This window comes from Pyxicephalus adspersus, chromosome 9, assembly GCF_032062135.1.
Source record: "Pyxicephalus adspersus chromosome 9, UCB_Pads_2.0, whole genome shotgun sequence".
In the NCBI taxonomy this organism is placed as follows: Eukaryota; Metazoa; Chordata; class Amphibia; order Anura; family Pyxicephalidae; genus Pyxicephalus; species Pyxicephalus adspersus.
The window spans coordinates 26,200,529-26,220,820 of record NC_092866.1 but is presented as its reverse complement, the minus strand read 5'-3'; the positions used below and the strand labels follow the sequence as shown (position 1 = coordinate 26,220,820).

Below are 20,292 nucleotides of genomic sequence, written 5' to 3'. Positions count from 1 at the left end.
TTAAACAAAGCAGTATAAATACATAGATAAGAAATAATATGGTGGTTTCCTCATTCTCTGTTTTTCAAATTAGTTATCACAATGACCCTGGTATATCTATTCTTCAGTATTCTCTTGATCTGAATTTCTGCACTAGATATCGAACTGTGTTTAGATAAAGAGCAGCTGAAAAGTAAATACATTTTTCCATAAAAGTTATATCAAAGATCAAAGATGATGACTCACGCTGTCCTTCAGAAGAATCTACCTCAGATATCTTTTGAGGTGGAGGTAGTTCTAATATGTTTGGAGGTGGGACAACATCAGGAGTCCTTGGAGGGAGAGCCAGCTGGTCACTCCCATCTGGCTGCAAATGAAGAGTGATATCACTTTGTCCTTGAATCATGAATGTGTGATGTGTACTGAATATATGGTAACCTTTCCCAGCTGGACAAATCTCTGCAAAAGAGGCTGCAAAGTAAAGAAAGTCGATGGTTAGGGTTGTAAGAGAAAGAGAGAAATATAAATTCTCCAATGCTCATGCATTTATCTTCAAGTGTATCTTTCATTTTGAATTTAAAGAAACACATGGTATATTTTTACATAATTCCTACCTGTGCCTTCTGCAGGACAAGCTTCGCAGTGAGGTCCCCATGCTTTACCCACACTACAGCAACACAGCTGTTGGGTCATTCGGATAGAAATAGGATGCTGGCACTGTCCATCTGAGCCAACAAGCCTGTAGCACAGACTTTTCACATCAGACTTTTCTTCTAGAAGAAAGAGTAATTGTTCAGTTTCAAACTAATTTTAAACCAATATTACTTTTTGTTATTACTGCACTAACCCCCCCCCCCTAAAAAAAAATTAACTTAATTCAGGGTTTCATACATTCCAACTTTTTATATTGCAATCAATAGGAAAGGCAAACTTTCGTAATTACTGGAAATGTCGGGGGGACCCATGGGGCCATGTCTTAAAAAACTAATGTCTAAAAAGAATGTTCTTTTCTCAAAAATACCTTTTTTGTTAATTGCAAAGACCCTGAACATAATATTGTTACCTAAATAGCAGGGAACGCTGAGAGGACCTACAAGAACATTTGCCAAATACAAAAAAAACTTTGGGTATAGAGGGCAAAACACATTTACATAGTAATTGAGGCATTAACATCCTAGTGCTTTCTAGTACAATCAGAAACATTTCTGGTAATGTGACACTGTACAAAAAAACTTTTGTATTGCAATGGGCTGGGAAGACAGTAGTGGTGCCAGAGAATACATGTAAATAAAGGGAACATTTATAACAGAGTTATAGAGGCTTTCCTTTGATGTTGGTCACCCATGTTCCAATAAGGTAAGGACACCCTTCTGTGGATTTTCTGGAATTTTTGAGCATTTTGCACATATAATTGTGGCTCTGGTTTAGTCTACCCCTATTTCTCAAACACAATGGTTTGGATACATTTGCTAGCCTGTCCCAGGCATGTACGTTCTTAATCTAGATCCCAGAAAGCCTGCCAGATTAGGCTCTCAAGGTCTCACTCAAGAGAAAACCAATATTATTGTTTTCTGGCCTGGAATTTCTATCCTAGGAAGAACTGTTACTGGATATCTATTTGGACTGGGCTTCCTAGGAGAATGGGACATTAACTATTTTATTTATATTATTTGTAGATCTAGCTGAATGAGAAGCAGCCTTAGGTGAGAGATCTTGTTGAAGTGTCACCAAGAACTAGACCAGAGGTTCCCAAACACCAGTGGCAGAGGAACACAAGATCCAGGACCCTTGGAATTTTTATTCATTGAGGTTCACGTCAGACATTCTGAGTTAACAACAGTATTTAATGTCACAAGGTCTTTATCAAGTCTAAATCATGACTAAGCAGTTTATGTTCATATAGACAATTATGTTACATTCTTATACATATGAAACCAAGGGAACACTCACCTATCGCACTACAGGACCACACATGGAGATAACACAGAACAATAATTAGTTACTGGACCGGTACACATCTTTGCTTACGCCAAGAATCACAACACCAGATAACAGTTTTCCCAGGAGAAGGATGGAGTAGTCACTTCAATCAGCTCTGGTGCATAAAGTTGGGATATGTGTCCCCTAACTTCCCACTAATACTCAGATATCTGTCTCGATTATTTAAAGTGCCCATAGAAATACTGACAGTGTTACTCTTAGCAACAGAAGCCATGGTACTTCCCTCTCCTCCAGCTTGGTATATAAACCTGTAGCTCGGCTGCAAAAATTGCATTTTCTCACATTTTCTGAGATGATTTTTCAACATCCAAACCCAATGTTGCTAGCCTTAAAGGCCTGGAAATTGAGGGGAAGACTTAGGATGCATTCCAGATGAATTAAATACATTGGTACAGTTTTTGTAATCTCAGCAATCTAAGAATGCCCAAGATGAATAGTTGTGTTTGTCTCGGGCAAAAATCTTGCATGTTTACAGTTGTTTCCCAACATTGGTAATCATTCTTCCCTGCAAGACTGATAAACAACCAATCATGAATGAACTTAGAACAGAATAGAGTTGTGTGTACAGCCCCCCTTCATTCATCTGTCACTGGAAAGGATGACAAAAGATTGTTTCCAGTGGCAGTGATCTGAAATGTCTACATAACTTTAGAAAAACGATTGTATCTGAAGAGACACTTTCCTATCAGTGGAATCCTTCAAACCTATTATCACTGTAGGAGAAGCAACAACAAAGAGGCATATGATCATGTCAACAGTAAGGTCACAACTTTATTGTATGATATGGTGAGAATTTTACTAATTGTTTGGTAGCAAATTGTTGTGACAGAAACAACAATCGTCAACATGAGTTCTAGGCTGGGTTGACACAAGAAAATTATCACATTACTATGTACAAAATCACATATAACAAATATGAAACGTACGTGTACAGCGCATTTGAGAGGAGATAAAAACATATCCATGTTTACATGCACATCTGAAGCTTCCTTGTGTGTTCAGACATTCACCATTTTGACAAACTCCTTGCATACTGCACTCATTTATATCTGTTAATAATGGGAAAAATGTAATTAGGTAAATGCATCTTAGATAATTCAGAGTAATTTCACAATACAATACAGGGTAGTTAGTATTTACTCAAATACATATTTACCAGATGTAGTTTTTGCAGTTAATATTGGTTATATTTGGTATTTTACCTCAAAGAGATATATCCCACACTGAGTCCCATATGCTGCCAATGTGGACAGGCAATTGGCATTTTTACCTTATTTTAGAGTTGGGCCAAAGTTTTGGGGAGTAGTTGATTGGCTTCTATCCAAACTAATGTCAACCCAAATATGAGCAGACCCCTCACTTATCTCCTGGCGCTCTCCATCAGACATCAATCTAAATTACAAACTAAGCTGGTTACACATGATTTGAGTAGCTCATTGTATTATTACATTGAAGTGGAAATTACCTTCTTCACAAGCAGATACAAAACCTTAGATGAAAACCAAAACCAGATGAACTTACTAAATGCCAAAATTCTAAATCGTCTAGAAAAATATTAACACATTAAGAGATATGAATAACTGTTTTGGAAACCACATGTTACCTCTTTCTCAGTATTTTTTCCCTTTTTTTTCTGTGTATTTGTCCATCCCATCCTTACTTCTTTCTCTGCCTAATACTTTTTCTTTTTTTTCCCCAATGGCTTCTTTGTATACTTCATCTTCTTTTGTTGATGGGGGATACCAATGGAGGGCATTATTTTTATTAGAAGGGGGTGATCAACAGTGTCAAAAGCAGAGGAATGATCAAGGAGAAGTAGGAGGGAAAAGTTGCCTTGAGACTTATCTCTTATATGGCCATTGGCCACTTTAGTAAGGGCTGTTTTGGTGGAATGGGCAGCTCGAAAACCAGACTGGAGAGGGTCAAGGAGAGAGTTGGAGCTCAGGTAATCAGTGAATATTTTGTAGACACGGCGCTCAAGAAGTTTGGAAACATATGGGAGAAGGGAGATAGGATGGCAGCTAAAAGGGAGGGGTCTAGTGAGGGTTTCTTCAGGATGGGGAGAATTATGGCATGTATGAAAGCAGAGGGGTAGATACCAGTAGAAAGGGAGAGGTTGAAAAGTTTGGTTAGGGTGGGGGCCAGGGTGGAGGAATGGGCACAGAGTAGATCAGAGGGAATTGGGTCAAGCGGACAGGTAGTAGATGGAGATCATGAGAGAAGAGAGGAGACTTCATCCACAGTAACAGCTGGGGGAGGCCAGTAATGATTTACTGGTGGATGGGGTGGATATGGTTGGAGTGGCCCGGTGAGCAGAGACATCATGTCTGATTTTGTCAATTTTATCTCTAAAGTAGGTGGCATTGTCTTGGGCAGAGAAGGTTGTTGTGGGGGGAGAAGGTGTGGGGTTTAGGAGGGGCTCAATTGTTGAGAAGAGGCTGTGTGGGTTGGAAGCTTGACAGGAAACCACGCTTGGTGAGCCTAGTGTGAAAGTTTTAAAGCTGAGGCTAGATTTTCTCCACTTGCGCTCAGCTCCACAAACATTCTTTTGTAGCTGTTTGGTGTAATTGTTGTGCCGGGGAAGGGGGTTAGCAGGAGAGGGGTAGCAGAAGATAGCAGGGACACATTTGTCTAGAGCCAGATAAAGAGTGTGAACAGAGTGGCAGCTTTATCCAGGGTTGTGATTTTAGTGGGGGTTAGGGACGTAAGGCAGTTTGAGAATAGGTTGTGGTCAAGGTTATGGATATCTCTCTGCCATTGACCAAGTCTGGGATGTGGCAAAGGGGGCAAAAGTTCAATAGGTTGAAGGTGATAAGGTTGAGATCAGAAAGGGGAAATGGCGAGTTGTCAAGGAGGTAGAGGTTGCAAAGTTTAGAAAATACCAGGTCTAAAGTGAATCTGGCGATGTGTGTGGGCCTGGTTATGTTGTGTGTGAGTCCAAGGGAGGAGGTAATGGAATGCAGTTTGGCTGAGGAGGGAAGGTTGGGCTCATCCACTGCAACATTAAAGTCACCCAGGAAGAGGGTGGGCAGGTCATGGGAAAGAATGTGTGGGAGCGAAGAGGCAAAGTTATCCAAAAATTGTGATATCCGGCCAGGGGGCAGGTAGACAACAGCAATAATGAGGAGTAAGGGTCTGAAAAGACAGAAGGAGTGGACTTCAAGAAAGGTCAAAATGAGAGAGGAGGGGGTAGGAAGGACTCTGTATGTACAGTTAGGTGAGAGAATGAGACCCGCACAACCCCCTACTCTGTTGCCAAGTCTAGGGGTATGTGAGAAGTGCAGGCCTCCATAGGAGAGAGCAGCAGCAGAGGCAGAGTCTAAGGAGGAAAGCCAAGATTCAGTGAAAGCCAGGAAGTTTAGAGATTTAGAAAGGAGAAGGTTGTTTATAGAGGTTATTTTATTGCCAACAGATCTGGCATTCTATAGACCGCCAAAGAAAGAAAGAACTTATGGGTGGGGTGAATGGGGAAGTGGGAGGCTGTGTGGGGGAGCAGGGTTGGGTGAGATGTCACCAGAAAATAGCAGTAGAGAAAAAAGGTGCAGGAGCCAGACAGACAGAGAAAGCAGGAGAGTGAAGGAGCAGAGAGACAATGGGTTATCAGACGGGGGAGGGGAGGGAATACAGCCAGCAAAGAGAGTAAAGGGAGGGGAAAACAATTGGACACACAGGGATGAAATTTGGCAGGCAGAATGGGAGACATACCACACACAATCAGATGAAAATTGCAGGGGAAAACCTAAAAATGTAAAAGCTCTGCTGTGAGCACGGTGTGAGCTGCTGGGGAAAATGTAACTTGTGCGCATGCTGCACAACGACTGGACAGGGTATGGCTGTGTATACTTGCTGAATATGGCGGAAGCTTATAACACACCAAGTTTATTTTTACTTTAAATGGACACAGCCACCCCTCAAGATGTTGAATACTGTTATTCAAATGTTTATGCACACTTAGACACTTGCATCAGACAGGTAAATGATGGAGAACAGAAAGATGTAAAGCCTAGGCCTAGGACCTTAAATGATTCCATGAGGAAATATTTGTATAAACTGACTTGTGTTTATGAAGCATATTGGTAAAATACAATGTTTGAGTTTGTTGGAGAAGCTTGTATTACATATCTGTTTATATCTGCTTTATTTTGATTTGTGTTTTGGTAAAAACAGAATGCTTTACTAAGCTATGTCTGATCCTAAACTACAAATACCTGTAGACTGATTAGAAATCAGATATAACCTGATATACCCCAAGTAACTTTAAAACAGCTCAAATGCAATAATTTTTCTCAAAACATTTTGTGTTTGTGTTGGTCTGTGTGTGCCACCGCCCATGTATACTTGCCTCCACTTCTGAACTGTTGGCTTTATAAAGCCTATGTTTGTATTGTGTATTTTTAATGTTTTTTTTTTCTCCAAAATATAAAGGGTTACAAATAATAAGAACATATGATAAATACATTTTTTTAATTAATTAGGTTTAAACAGCATATTTACCTTGGCAATGAGTGCTGTTAAGTCTTTTATATCCCAGAGGGCAGTCCGAGCCTGCTTCACCCCGGAATGGTGCAGATTTCTGTGTGCCAACATCTGTAATGTAAAAAAAGGTCATATAAAGTAGAACAGTTACTATACCCTACTTTTCCACCATCCCCCTCACTATTGTCTGCTGTAGTTTAGCTCCAACAGCTCTGGAAAATATGAGTCTAAAATCTGAGAAGTGAGAAAAACAAGGGAGGGTAGGGAGGAGGAAGAAGCAAATACTGTATAAAAAAGAAAATCATTCTAAGCTGTATTTAGCTGCCTTCTTTTTGTTGTCACATGATTTGACTTTCAGACACATTTATGTGTACATTTTTCTGAAATAAATCTAGACTGTCAGTAAGAGTGTATTAGAAGAAACAAAAGAGAGATTCAAGTTAGAGCTGAAGTTTAGTTACAAAACACATTTGTAACAAAACTCTGGTTCAGACTCAAACTGCATGTTAATATCATTTAGTTTATCCCTTGGGTGTGATGTAGTATAAGCCCTTCCTCAGCAGATCTATAAGTCTGGACACGCTTAGTAGAGAAAGTCTACATGCAGAAGCACATTATACTAAATTAAACCAAGCTCATTTTAGAGAAAATTAATTATGGATGAATGTAAACTTTTATGGTCATAATCTATAATGGTTATCAGTTGAAGTGTGTGGAAGAATACCAAAAAAAAACCATATATAGCACATGTCTGCATAAAAATACTGCAAATAATAAAAAATACAATTTTATGTGTCATAAATTTATTATGTATCCATTGTCCTGTTTGGACTGATTACACAGTGTCCTTACTGTTCTGAAATCAAAGACAGTGCTGGACTACAGAACTTTCTGCCTACTCCCAACAACGTACTGCCTCATTTTTACATGTATACACTAATTTCTCAACCAGCAAGACAATGCTGCTATATTGACTTTTTAGGAGCCCGAAGTCTATGTGCATGGAAACAGCTTTAGGGAAATGTTGTTCTAAAGGGTATGCTTATGTTAATGACAACTGACCAAACCCTCCAAGGTATTTACAAGCCTGGGACCTTAACTCAAAGAAGGAGACATTTAGAATTATTAATTTTTACTAAGTACTAGCCCCAAAAATGTACTTTTTGTATTAAATTCCTCCTGAAAACTACCAATGCACTGTACAGATGTGCAATGCAATGTAATCAGACAGGTAAGCATGTATTATTACAGAAGATACATTGCCTGTCCAATTCTGCAATAAAGACCTGCCTGCTCATAGACTTTCCAAGTGGAATGTTAATTCTGCTTTAGGCTGCATAGCTTTACTGTATATATGCGGTGGAAGAGGCACTACTGCCCGTGGAGGAGAAAGATTTAGGGATGTCACCGTTGTTGGAGAGGAATCTAAAATTTAAAACATTTTATGCACCTCCCTGCTTCTTTATTAGTTTTGTGATTCTGTAATTCTGTACTTTCAAAATTTCCTTCTTGCTTCTTAAATATTCCCCCACCATTTATCAGTTAGCAGTCATGAGGAGGGCAACTCTGAGATAAAAAAACAAAGTCATTTTATGTAGCACAATGTCCACAAACCGAACAAGGCATGGTAGGTCAGCATTGAATTTAATATCAGCTCCAGGTAGCTTACATGTAACACTGGTGACTGATCCTTTGACCTCTGCTTGTACCTATTGGACACAATATCTAGAGCTTATTGCTGCTAGAGACATTTTCATTTCTGTTATGAGCTTTTTTTATGAGCTATGCCATGACTGATAGCACGTTGGCGACTTCATGTGCTTAAGGCTGTGCAAAAGTCAGAGGTATCTGTAGCTTCAGTGGGCAAAGATCTGAAAACCCTGCCTTCCAAAATGTTTTTTGCATGTGTGTTGCCACATAGTGTCTTCTTTTTTATCCCCACCACTTTCCTCCTCATCACTCCCGCCCAGTTCCTAAGTATTGTCCAAAACACTATCATTCCCATTGTCTGATCCTCTACCTCATTTTAGATCCTATTTTCCTGTGACTCACACAAACAAACTGTCCTAATTTGCTAAAATACATGAATACTGTTTGCAAACAGAGGAGGCAGTTGGGAACCTGTGCTTTCAAATAGAGCAGTTATGAGTGTTTCAGAGGAAGCAGAAGTATGCTAGCTCCAGGATAATGTATGAAGTTCACTAGGTCTCCTATCTCCTTTGTTGTGAGTGAAATAATAAATGAGGGAGCCAATTCACAAGCAGCAAAGATTGGCTGGGAGGAATCCATCTTTTACTACCATGTAAAATAACATGCATATTGGGATGATTTTCTGACTGCTGCAGCAAACACAGAGACAGGCTGACATGAAAGCTAGTACTCAACAAAGTCAGACCATCTGTGAACATCTGTAGAGACTGTTGCTTGTAAACTGGAGGTAAAAACCTCAATTGTAGCAGAATGAAATCTGGAAAACCACTAGATAAAATGTTAGCAAAGTCCAAAGGTACAGTATACCAGTGTTTTAAGGCATGGAGTAGTAAAATCGGGATAACTGTAAATGATTCATGGGCAGAGCTGCAGGAAAGGCAGGAAGCAGAGATGAACAGTGTCTTCCTTGCTAAAGTCCAGATGCCTCAGGAAATAGCCTCCTAATCATACCTGGCTATTAGGCTAACTGAGACACACCACTCGTGCAACGTGTCTCTATTAGTGCCGAGCCACCTAGCTCTGCTGAGCATTTCCTCTATACCTGTTGGTAAGTTCAGTGCTTTCTCTGTCCAGCTCCTGGATATTACTGAGAGTGATATACGTTTACTTCATAACCCGTATAACTTTTGCAACAACTGTAAAACCTGATTCCCCAGAAAAATTTGTGACTTTTAGACATACTATAAATATTACCCAGGGAGATGTATGTTACCATATGACTTGTAACCCCTCTGAAATATCCTACTGTAGGATGACAGTACTACAGAGAATCACTCAGCTACCTCAAGCAATGTATGCCCAAGAACCTGAAGCTGTCTATTTGTATGTAAAGGAACAAAGGTATGGGGCCTTTGAGTAGTTATCCTTTCTTGAAGGATAAAAAGAGGGAAATGTAAGGAGCTGAGGAATTTTGCTGAGTCTTGAAGTTAATAAGTTTTGTACTTTTGTTATGTTTTGTAGATGATTGACTTATGTTGAAACTAGTTGTACTCTTCTTATCAGTAAACTAACGTCTGCTTCCTCCCTTTTTGCCTTGAAACTCTCCCTTTCCTCCCTATGGCCAAATATCTGTTACTTTGACAAAAATATCTTATTCTAAGGGAACCACAAGGACATTTGTCATGTCTGCTAATTGTCTGTAGTCATGTAATCATGCACTTGACGTCATGCCTTTGAACTGGTATATAAACAGTGTGCAAAGTTTTGAGTGTGATCTAACCAAACATTGAGTTTCGTGTGAAAGAGGGACAATTGATCTGGGATCAATAGGAGATTGCCTTAACAGCAACCCACCTAATAAGGATGCTGTATTGGATGAGACACACGTTTCGGGTTCAGAACCCATTAGGCACACCCTGTCTACCATCTATGAATATATCAACACCCTGCCAGGGGATATTCAGCTTTCCTATTTATTCAAATGGGAGGTGGAATTGCATATTGTCTTGGATGATCATCAAAAGCAAAGGGTGATGTGGCTGACCCATCAAACATCACTTTGTAGCAGATTTAAGGAACTAAATTATAAAATTCTCACCAGATGGTACTGCACTCCCTCTCATCAACACCATACATTCCCATTGGTTACAGAAAAATGTTGGAGATGTGATGGAGGAATGGGATTCATGCTCCACATCTTCTTGTCCTGCCCTGCGCCAGTTTCGGGAAGGTGTAAAGGAAATAGTTCATAAATGTACGAATTACAGTACATCATCCAAGATGACCCTGCGTTCTTCCTCTCACAGCATAGTTCTTTATCTGTTAAATGCAGCGAACAAATGTTAAATGGGCCAACCTTGCCCCAATGGTTTTGGATAGTTAATGAGATTATGCTCATTGAGGACCTCACTGATCGTTCGACCACCTGGTTTTACTGGAAGGAATTTCTTGAATCCCCAGAGGATAGACAATTTGTAGGCTCTTTTGAGTAACAGTCAAAGGTTAACTGAAAGCAGGTGTACTGTGTAGCACTCCCTATTGGACAACATGTGAATCTTGACCGGTCTTGAGTATTTTGCACCATTTCATGCTATGTATTGTTCACGAACTGTTTTTTGATATGTATAATATAAAACCGTTTTAGTGCTTTAGATTGGCTTTTTAGGTCACCCTTTGCTAATGTTACTACAATCCTGTTTGAATATGCTGATACTCATACCTGTTTGTAAGGTCTGTAAAATTTAGGAAAACTGTAAATAAAAAAATGTTATAAATTTTTTTTTGAGGAAGTGGGGAACACCCAGAACTCCTCTCTCTTAGCATGCTCTGAACAAACCACCTACTTAGGTAAGTGATGATGTTTAGGGCCCCAAATAAAATCAAGGGTTGCTGACTGCAACACTGACATTTTAACTAGGGTGATGTGCCTAAAAAAATGATAGCAGAAGTGAACATCACTTGTGAAGAAGAGAATAAATGTCCTTAAAATGGTGGATAGTTCTTATTGTATAGGTACTGCACTCTCAGTTATTTAGTAGTCGGACTGCTATTAAGTCAGACTGCTTAGTGACGTCATGATGCCAGAACCCCCTCACTGTCCCATTGCAGGTCTAAGCCTGCGAGTTGTGTCCAGAGACATAACCCGCCCTGAGCCTGGGATCCATATGGGGGACGTGGTCCGAGGCTTTGGCAGGTGCGTCCTCCTAGCAGGGTCTCCCAACTCAGGGGAGCACCGACCACCAAAATTTTCTCGGTTGGCAACCACTGATGCAAGAGTCATCAGGGAAAAGTTGAATGTTGGCCCCATCAAAGTCAACATACCTTATATTCTTGGAGGTGCACAAAATTTCTTCTTTCAAAGAAAAATCATATATCCTGCAGATAACATCCCGTGGCCAGAGTGCCCTATAGGCTTAATAAAGCTTTACAGGATTAGATGTAGGAGAGACAAAAATATTGTTCAAGATGGCCTGCAGGACACGAGTGGCTTCTGGTGGGCCCGTAACTCTTATATTATTGCAGTGGTTTGCAGTAACTCCTTTATATTGTGAAGATTGTGTGACGAGCTGCATCTGCAAGTGGGAAACTAGGATTTTTGTAGTTTGAAGCTAATCATCAGCTGTGTCCAACCACCCCGCAAGGTTTGTAGATCTGTGTGGAGGGCATAGATTTCCACCCTGGAACTTTCTTTAACCTTACACCAGTTGGAGTAAATCCTCTTTTGTGGGGATAAGTTTAAGGTCATGCAGAAGGCAGCTCAGGTGCAGTGCCCTGATGGTGTGCAGATGAGGTGCCCTTCCCACGCGGGCTCTGCAGCTTTTGCAGTGGTGGCAAGTGTGTAAGATAATACAGGGTAAGGCACAGAGGAACCAGCTAGAGGAATGGTAGATTGAGGGGGTTGTATAGATCACAAGGAGGGACATCCCTGGTCAGAACCCCCCCTCCCCCATCCTTAGACATGGATAATAGAACTAGTTCCATGGTGGAATGGCTGGATTTCACACTGGATGTGGTGTGAGGGTTTTTTCAGGCAGAGGAATAGAGGGCAAGGGTTATGCAGATGCCCTCTGCTGAAGGTCTGGCTGTCCCGATGGGGCACACCACATGGGTCCCGCAGAGTCTGAAGCAGGAAATCTTTCCACAGATCTGGGGAGTGTTTAACAGATCCCCGTCTGGGGAAGGCACAGCAGCCGAGTGCTGCATTGGGGAGGGAGTTCATCTGCCTGCTCCAGGTAATCAGTGAAAGGAAGCTCCGTGGGATCCAGCTTTATCTTGCTTCAACCGGCTATGTTGCTCATACCAGGGGTGTGGAAGCCCTGAAGTGGGGTTGTTGAAGTGGTCCATGTTCAGGATCCGGTGGTTGCCACCTCTTTCAGCTTCTATTGCCCATGTCAATCAGGATAGTGCCCAAGCTCCTCTTCCACGCGTCCATCCAGGCAGCCAACCATACCTCGCCCCACCACAGATCATTTGTTCTTTACTTTTTTTATTTTAACTTGCTTTTTATGCAGTTCCTGGATGTTCATGTTTCATGCAAGAATTACCAAGACCAGTTGAGCCCCTCACTCAATATAATGAATTGCTTGGATGTGGGAAGTGACTTCAGAAAATAGATACCTATTATTAAAATAAAATACAACCTTAAAAAGCAGGTTGTATTGAATGAGGGCAACAACAGACTAATAAGCTACTATAAGAGGCAAATCCCTTAATTGCCCAAGAGATGCAATAGCCAGCTGACTAAAGCCCCATTACAAAGGGAAAACAACAAGTGAACCTGTCTCTACAGCATGAGATACAGGCACTGCCAGGGAGGCAGATAGTGTCACAAGAGCCAACATCTACAGTGCGACAGATATTGTTCTGGAAAGATGATTCAGAAACCTACCTCAGCATCGTTGAAAGAGCATTAAATGGGAGCAGCTGCCAAGAAGCAATCAACAGATGTGCTATCACACTTTTTACCTGACAATACCAAAAAGGCCTACTTTGGCCTGCAATTTCAAATGTCAGGGAGCACCCCAAGCTCCAAGGAGAAATCCTGTCCAGGCCTAAGGTTACCTGGGCCATCCTAGCACAGGGTGTGTATTCAGAAATATCATGGGTCATCTGTGAAAGCCTGTGGGGTCCTAGGTATATAATTTGTTTGTCCTTAAAAACAAGAATTTGCAACTGGAGATGCTAAATCGGTCTTAAATTGTAAATTTCATTCAGCACAGCATTAGGCATGTGATGAGCTGGTGTCCATTGTGGAGTGACAGATTGATACCAAAGACAATTTTGAATATGTAACCCTAAAGCTTGTCACCCCGGGAAATACAAAATGTCAAACACAGGTAATACTGTCTTTTTTTAACAAGGAGTACAAAAGCTCCTAAAGAGGCAGTGAGGCACCCATAGTTGCCTCATAGATATGAACTCTCCTGGCACAAAAGTTGTATTTGAGAATGACAAAGCATATTAGATAATGGTGGTAGTGATGTCATAGCAATGGTAGAGTGGACAAGATACATCCACTGACCTCTGTGTTTGACCAGCGCTGATCTTAGTCTGGTGCCCGTCTGATCCACCTCATTGGCTATTTTCTGGACAACATTCTACCTCCACCATGTCTGCATCTTCAGACTGCTTGGGCACAACTCACTATTTCCATATGATGGATTTTCCTGACTTAGCACCTAGCAATTTAAAGATGGCCTTTCTGCATTCCTCCACGCAGAAAATACTGTCAAACGAGCAATGGGGGAACACCCTGGTTTTCTTTGCAACACCTCCTTAGCAGTCCCTATTCAGGAAGCTCAGCTGAACGGCCTCCAAGCCCTACTGCCTTCCAAGATTCATAATGCCCTGGATGACAAATGTTCCCACCAAAATTGTATCCTACACAGTTCTCTCTCTACTAAACAGGACTATGCAGCTAAAATGGATGGGCAGTTGAAAGAGAAGCTGGACAGTGTTCAGCAGCATGTAAGCTCCCTGGATAGTAAAGTGTGGCCAAGAGGCAACATCTACTCAGCTAGAGTCATGTCTACAGTTGCTGGAAGTTGACATCTGAGCTGATCACATATGATTGCTATATCTGGATGACCAGAATAAACAGGGACATAATAATGTGTAAATCAGTAAACTTCTGGAGGCAACACAAGTATGGAACTTTTTAATTTGCTCCTTGACAGACCACCATTCACAACAGTGGAAATTGCACTGTGTGAGGGGCCATGAGCTGCCAAAGGGATGCTCTCTGCAGAGGCCACCTTTAATTTTTAAAGGAGGAGATTGTGTGAAAGGCCTGGTAGTGCTGTCTGCTTGACTCAAATGGGGCCCAGATCAAACCTCTCAAGCAATACTTTGCAGATGTGCTATATGTTAGCCCACATCTGGATCTAATCAGGGCTAAAGGGGTCACTTTTATCTGTTAGTTGTCTGTGGAGTTAATACCATTTTACTTTACACTTTCATTCACAGCTACTGGATCTTTTCTATTTTATTGAGGCAAATACCATCCCACTGAATTGGCTTGACTTTACAGAAATCTAACCCATGCTGAAAAGGTAGCTAAGGTAGAATGGCTGCTGTGTAGTTTCTGAACATATTAAACAATATTCAGTTTGTGTTGACCTGAGGACAGTTGATAAATATGTGAAGCAACCCTGGGCTACCATTAACCTATTTTTCACCTTCACGTTCTTCTGTGAAAGCCACACCTGTAGCATAATGCATAAAGGACAGGTTTCAATTCAGTAATGACCATTAGCTGCCTCTGTTAACTTTAACCACTATTCAGGTTGCAATTCTGTGGGATAGCAAGACACTCGGCTCCCCACTATCTATGCTGGTTTGTATATGGACATATAAGATTACTGTGCTTGTTTGCTTGCTTTGTTAGTTCACCTGTGACCAATCATTTGTTACAAGGCAGGGTTCATTGTATATAGCAATGAGAGTTTCAATATATTGTTCATGGCATCTTTTCATATACATCAGGCATAGCACACATTCACTGAGAATATCCCTGCATACACAAAATGTTCGCAGATAAAACAGCAATACAGTTCATACAGTGTTGGCTAGCTTGTCCCAGACTGCTTATGTGGTGGCTTGTGTTCATCTTCATGTAAAAGTGTCAGCAGTGCATATGGATTGATATGAAATCATGGTGCTTGGCTTTTTGCAATTAGCTGGACTGTTTATTATACACTTAGAAGCCTCACTGTAAACAGACATATGTTTGCTACAATATTTCATATTTGATACACTGTTGGAATTAAGCCACGTTTGAACCAAACCGATTTTGTGTTGATTTCTACTTGAATCTTCTTGAGCAGAATTTATACAATAATTTATCTATGTTTATATAATACTTACATGGTAACTGTGGACACTTGTTACATTTATGTTGTCCCCATGCTGTTCCAACACTGCCACAACAGTCCTCTTCTTTAGTAAGCCCGGGCAAAGGGTTACTACCACACTAAAATAATAAATGTTACAAAGTAATGTTACAAAACAAGCATATTTCTATTGAAGTAGGTTTATACATTTCTTCAATTTTTTATAAACAAATTTTTCTCATTTGTGCTGTTACATTTTTCAGCGTTTTAAAGGCAAGCTTTAAAACGCTAATAAAGGTGCATAAAAATGCATATAAATGCAGTAGGAACATTTACATGCGTTTTTAAAAAGATCTGTGTAGACCCAGCCTAACTGAAAGAAATAAAATCCAGTGAATGAAAGGAATGGACCAGAGCCACAGAGGGTGAACAGCTACAAAAGCCTGAACAGTTCATTTACAAGGGTAAATGATTCCACAAACTTGAATGGTTCTACAAGGGTGAACAGCTCAACTATGTAAACCTTACAGAGTACTCAAGTGAGTTCATATTAAATATTAGGTATTTGTTTCCTCCTGGAGGCCGAATTGTCTGCGGCTTTCCCATAATCAAAGTCATGTGGATCTGGTCCAAATAGATCATTATAAGGTTATTCAGTGTGGTTTGATTCATGTGATTTCCTAACCAAACATTTATTCTTTTCAGAGCAGAAGACCCCTTTTCACGTTCAGATGTCTTTACTGGCATGAACAGTCTAATAACAGCCAGTTTTGATAAATATGGAAACGACTTTCTGTGCTTTCTTCTTGTTGCTAATTTAGGTAAAATCTGTTTTGGCGTCAGATGTGTGTATAGTTCAAAACAGCAGGAGTGAAATTTTTAGAATAATGATTAAAGAGTATTTCAGCAGACCCACTTGAATCATAGGTTTCTAAAATGAAAATCTTGAAAAACTGGGGATGATTGTCATATCTTGAAATCTTGTGTTTGACAAATTTCTAAATATATTTATCATAAATTGCAAATTTTAATGGTGTTACATTACTCTAAATAAACAATGCGCAGATCTGACCACTTCTTTTCAAGACAGTGATGAATGTTTTGAAAAAGTATTCCAGAGTGTTTTTCAATTCCAAAATACCCAATTTTGTGACCTGCAAGATTGGCTGTATTTCAGGAACGTTTACATCTTGGCTTTGCCAAGCCATAGACAAGTTAGATAACAAGGGTAACACATCTGAAAGCTTTTTAAAGGGATCATTAGAGAAGAAACAAAATTGTATGTCTTAATTTATCTGCTTAAGCCTCCTTCTGTGATGTCCGTTCATTCGGTGGCCCCTCGTTCCAGTGCAGCTATGACACTGATGATACACTGTTTTAGTTATTTTTACACAGTGTCGTGAAACAGCCATCCAGTGTCAGTGGACATTTTTAGTTTATTGGGGAATGTTCAGAACATTTTGGATTTTGGGTAAACCAGCCATTCTAACAGCAGACTTTTGGAAAAACTAAGCTCCCTTAAGACATCATTAAGTTTCATTATAAAAGCTACAGTAGCTGCGGCTTGGGCACTTACAAGGTGGTTTACACATTGACAGTGGACCAAGAGTCCAGCTGTTTTACCTTTGAGTAGTTTTGTCTCCTTGAGTTCCTTTCTTGGCTCCCAATCATAACAGCCGCCAATCTGATATATTTAGTAGGGACATTAGATTGTGAGCCTCTTTGAGGGACAGTTAGTGACAGGAATATGGACTTTGTACAGCGCTGCGTAATATGATGGCGCTATAAACATACTGTGTAATAATAATAATAATCTGATCCCAGTCCAATAAGATTGGATGTTTTCAAGCCTAGATGGTCAAGAGTTTGTTTAGTGTGTTGGTAATAGTCTTAGTGTTGCCATCAATCATGTTGCAGGTTGATACGAAACTCATCCTAACCTCTTAGGTGAACTGACAAATTTATAAAATGTAAAAAATTTCATCTTTTTATGTATTAATGTATTACTTTTAGTATGCTAGACCTAATATCTGATGCTAATGCATCCAGCAATTTTTGAATTGTTGTTTAGATGAGCATTTTTACCAACACGGTTGTAAAAAGGAACAACCCATATCTTTGCAATGATCCAATAAACTTTGTTGTATATATCATTCAATTTGACCTATCCCATGTTAGCATTACAACAACTTCTTGCTCGAGGTTATAGCAAGAAAGTTCTGAAACGCACACACCAACAAGCCATTTCGGAAAATCGCAATTCACTCCTCACTCCAAAATCACCCTCTCAGTCAAATACTACTCTTAAGGTAATTTCAACATTCAATAACCAACATATGGAAGTGCAGAGTATTCTGAAAAAACACTGGGGAATACTCTTGAGGGACCCCAAGACATCAAAATTTTTTAACTCCTTTCCCAACTTCACCTACTGAAAATCTCCCTCTTTGAAGGACTTATTGGTACGGAGCCACTTCATTGAATCCTTGGGTGCGCCTCCCCGGTCGTTGAGCCCAGGCTCTGTGATATATGGCAAATGCTCGCAGTGCCCTTGGCTCAATGAGCAGAAGGGTTTCTGGCTACCCAACAACGAATGACATACAGTAAAACATCATATTACTTGTACAACATCTATCTTATGTGTATCTGTGGGAGATTCTATATAGAAAAAACTATAAATAGAGAGAAGTGAAGAAACAGATGTATGAACATCTATATCTTATAAATATAGGCAAAATGACCACTCCAGTTAGCCACCATGTTGGCATCGTAATTCATGTGAACCTTGCTGTCATTGGATTGTCTAATTAGTCCCTCTCTGTGTGTTGGCATAGAAAACAGCATGTAAACCTACCAGAGGTAACTCTCACTGATACCATCTTGTTGCTAAGGACAATGGCATTGACTGATACGAGTCAACAAGCTCCCTGCCGGGCTCAGACTAATACCTTGAATTTTATACAGTAACCTGGGCTAAGTCAAACCAACTTTACACTTAAGCATTATTTCGCAGTTATTCCCTTTTTATTTTACACTGTTGCTATTGGTAAGCTATTTCTTCTTGTGTTAGTCTTAATTTTTCAGTATTTGTTTATGCACTTTGTTTTTACTTTAATAAACACTATAAAATGTGTAAGTTGTATCTTTGAATAGTGTCACTTTTACTGTCTGAGTGAAGGCAGGTAACACAGTACTAAAAGACGCAGAATCTTAACTGCGGTTGTCAACAGTAGCGATGCATGCTTCTGTCAAGCACGTGGTGGCAGTCTACCAGTGGTTGTGTGTGTTTGGCAAGGGTTGACAGATTGGTTGACCTTGCCCTGTGACAGCCTTTTTGAGGTTGATGGAGCTTAGATTGTTGCTGAGTGTGTATATATATAAATAATACAAACCAGGGTGGGGAGGGGGCTATTGAACGTCAATGTTTTTCTCAGTAAATATATTTCTTATGGGGCTAATATATGAAATTTACACCAGATGTCAATAACAACCCAAGTAATCCCCCCATGCAAAGAAATCAAACAAATACATCTATTTAATGTACAGCGCTGCATATTATGTTGCCACTATATATATACTATTTATTATTATTATTATTATTATTAATATTAATATTAATAACAATAAAAATAATAATAATACATCGATAAAATAAACTATGCATAACAGTTGAACGGCACACGGAATAAACATGGTTACTAAAAATGTATTTAATACTTAATAGTAAAGCCTGTGTTGGTAATGACAGCTTCAAGATGCCTCCTGTATAAAAAAAAAAATTAACGGGCACTGCTTAAGTGTGATTTTGGCCCATCCTTCCACACAAACTGTCTTGCAATCCTGAAGGTTCTGGGGGCCTCTTCTATGAACTCTGATCTTCAGTTCTTTTCAAAGAGAGTTTCCTTGGCTGTGTCTTTGAAATCATTGTCTTGCTGAAATGTCTACCCTGGTTTAATCTTCAGCATCCTGGTGGATGGCAGCAGATTTCCGACGCGTGTACCCTTCGATATGCTCTCTATTTGCATTTAAGCAGCAATTCAGTCTTATTTTACACTGGTCAAAAGCGTGTAGCAGATCGGTTTCTGTCAGCTGTTTCAAAATATTGGCTGTTTTTTCTTTACTGCATCCATTTACTCAAAGCACGTTCCTTTAGGCACCAATTTCAAATTAGGAAAAAGAAAAAAGTCACAAGGTGCCAAATCTAATAAATAGGAAGTTTGTTGGTCAAAAACAAAAAAGAAAGAGCATTGTGCTGATGAAGAATAAAGCGTTTTCCCACATTTTTAGCTGTCTTTTCATGATTCTCTCTCTCAGCTTTGTCAAAACATCCTTATAATATTGTTGGTTCATGATTGTGCTTTCGGGAACCCATTCTGCTAAAATCACACCCTTCATGTCAAAAAACACAATGAGCATGGCTTTGAATTTGGTCTTGCTTCGACGCGCTTTTTGATTGGTGATGAAGGTGCTACCAAGTCCATTGACTGTCCTTTTGTTTCAGAATCATACTGGAAGATCCAGATTGTGTTACAAGGAAATACTTGTGAATAAGTACTTGTACATATTTTAAAAAAGGTTCAGGTCCACCACAAGTTGCTAAAGAATGTCAGCAAAAATTTGCTTGTGGCAATCTTTTTGCACTGGTGTGAAATTTTACTAAAAATGTAATCAAATTTTAAACTTATCATGATTTCAGTACATTAGGGGAAAAACAACTGCATTAAGCGGTAACTGACAACAAGCTAAATGGCCATCAGTGCCAGAATGTGCCGTCATTTGTCATACATGCTTGGGCAAGTTTAAACATGCATCCAAGTGCTCATAATTTGTTCTCACTGTTTTGTTTAAGAGATTT

The 20,292-nt window shown here is 39.8% G+C and overlaps 1 protein-coding gene across 1 annotated transcript in view; it reads right to left on the bottom strand.

Moving 5' to 3' along the window:
* Window positions 1–20,292, bottom strand: part of LTBP3 (latent transforming growth factor beta binding protein 3) — a gene marked incomplete in the record, with an annotated part of 88,198 nt that overhangs the window by 49,460 nt on the left and 18,446 nt on the right. The window contains 5 exon segments of the mRNA XM_072422963.1: window positions 222–450; window positions 594–752; window positions 2,907–3,029; window positions 6,475–6,567; window positions 15,472–15,577. Coding sequence (XP_072279064.1) covers window positions 222–450; window positions 594–752; window positions 2,907–3,029; window positions 6,475–6,567; window positions 15,472–15,577 — 710 coding nt within the window.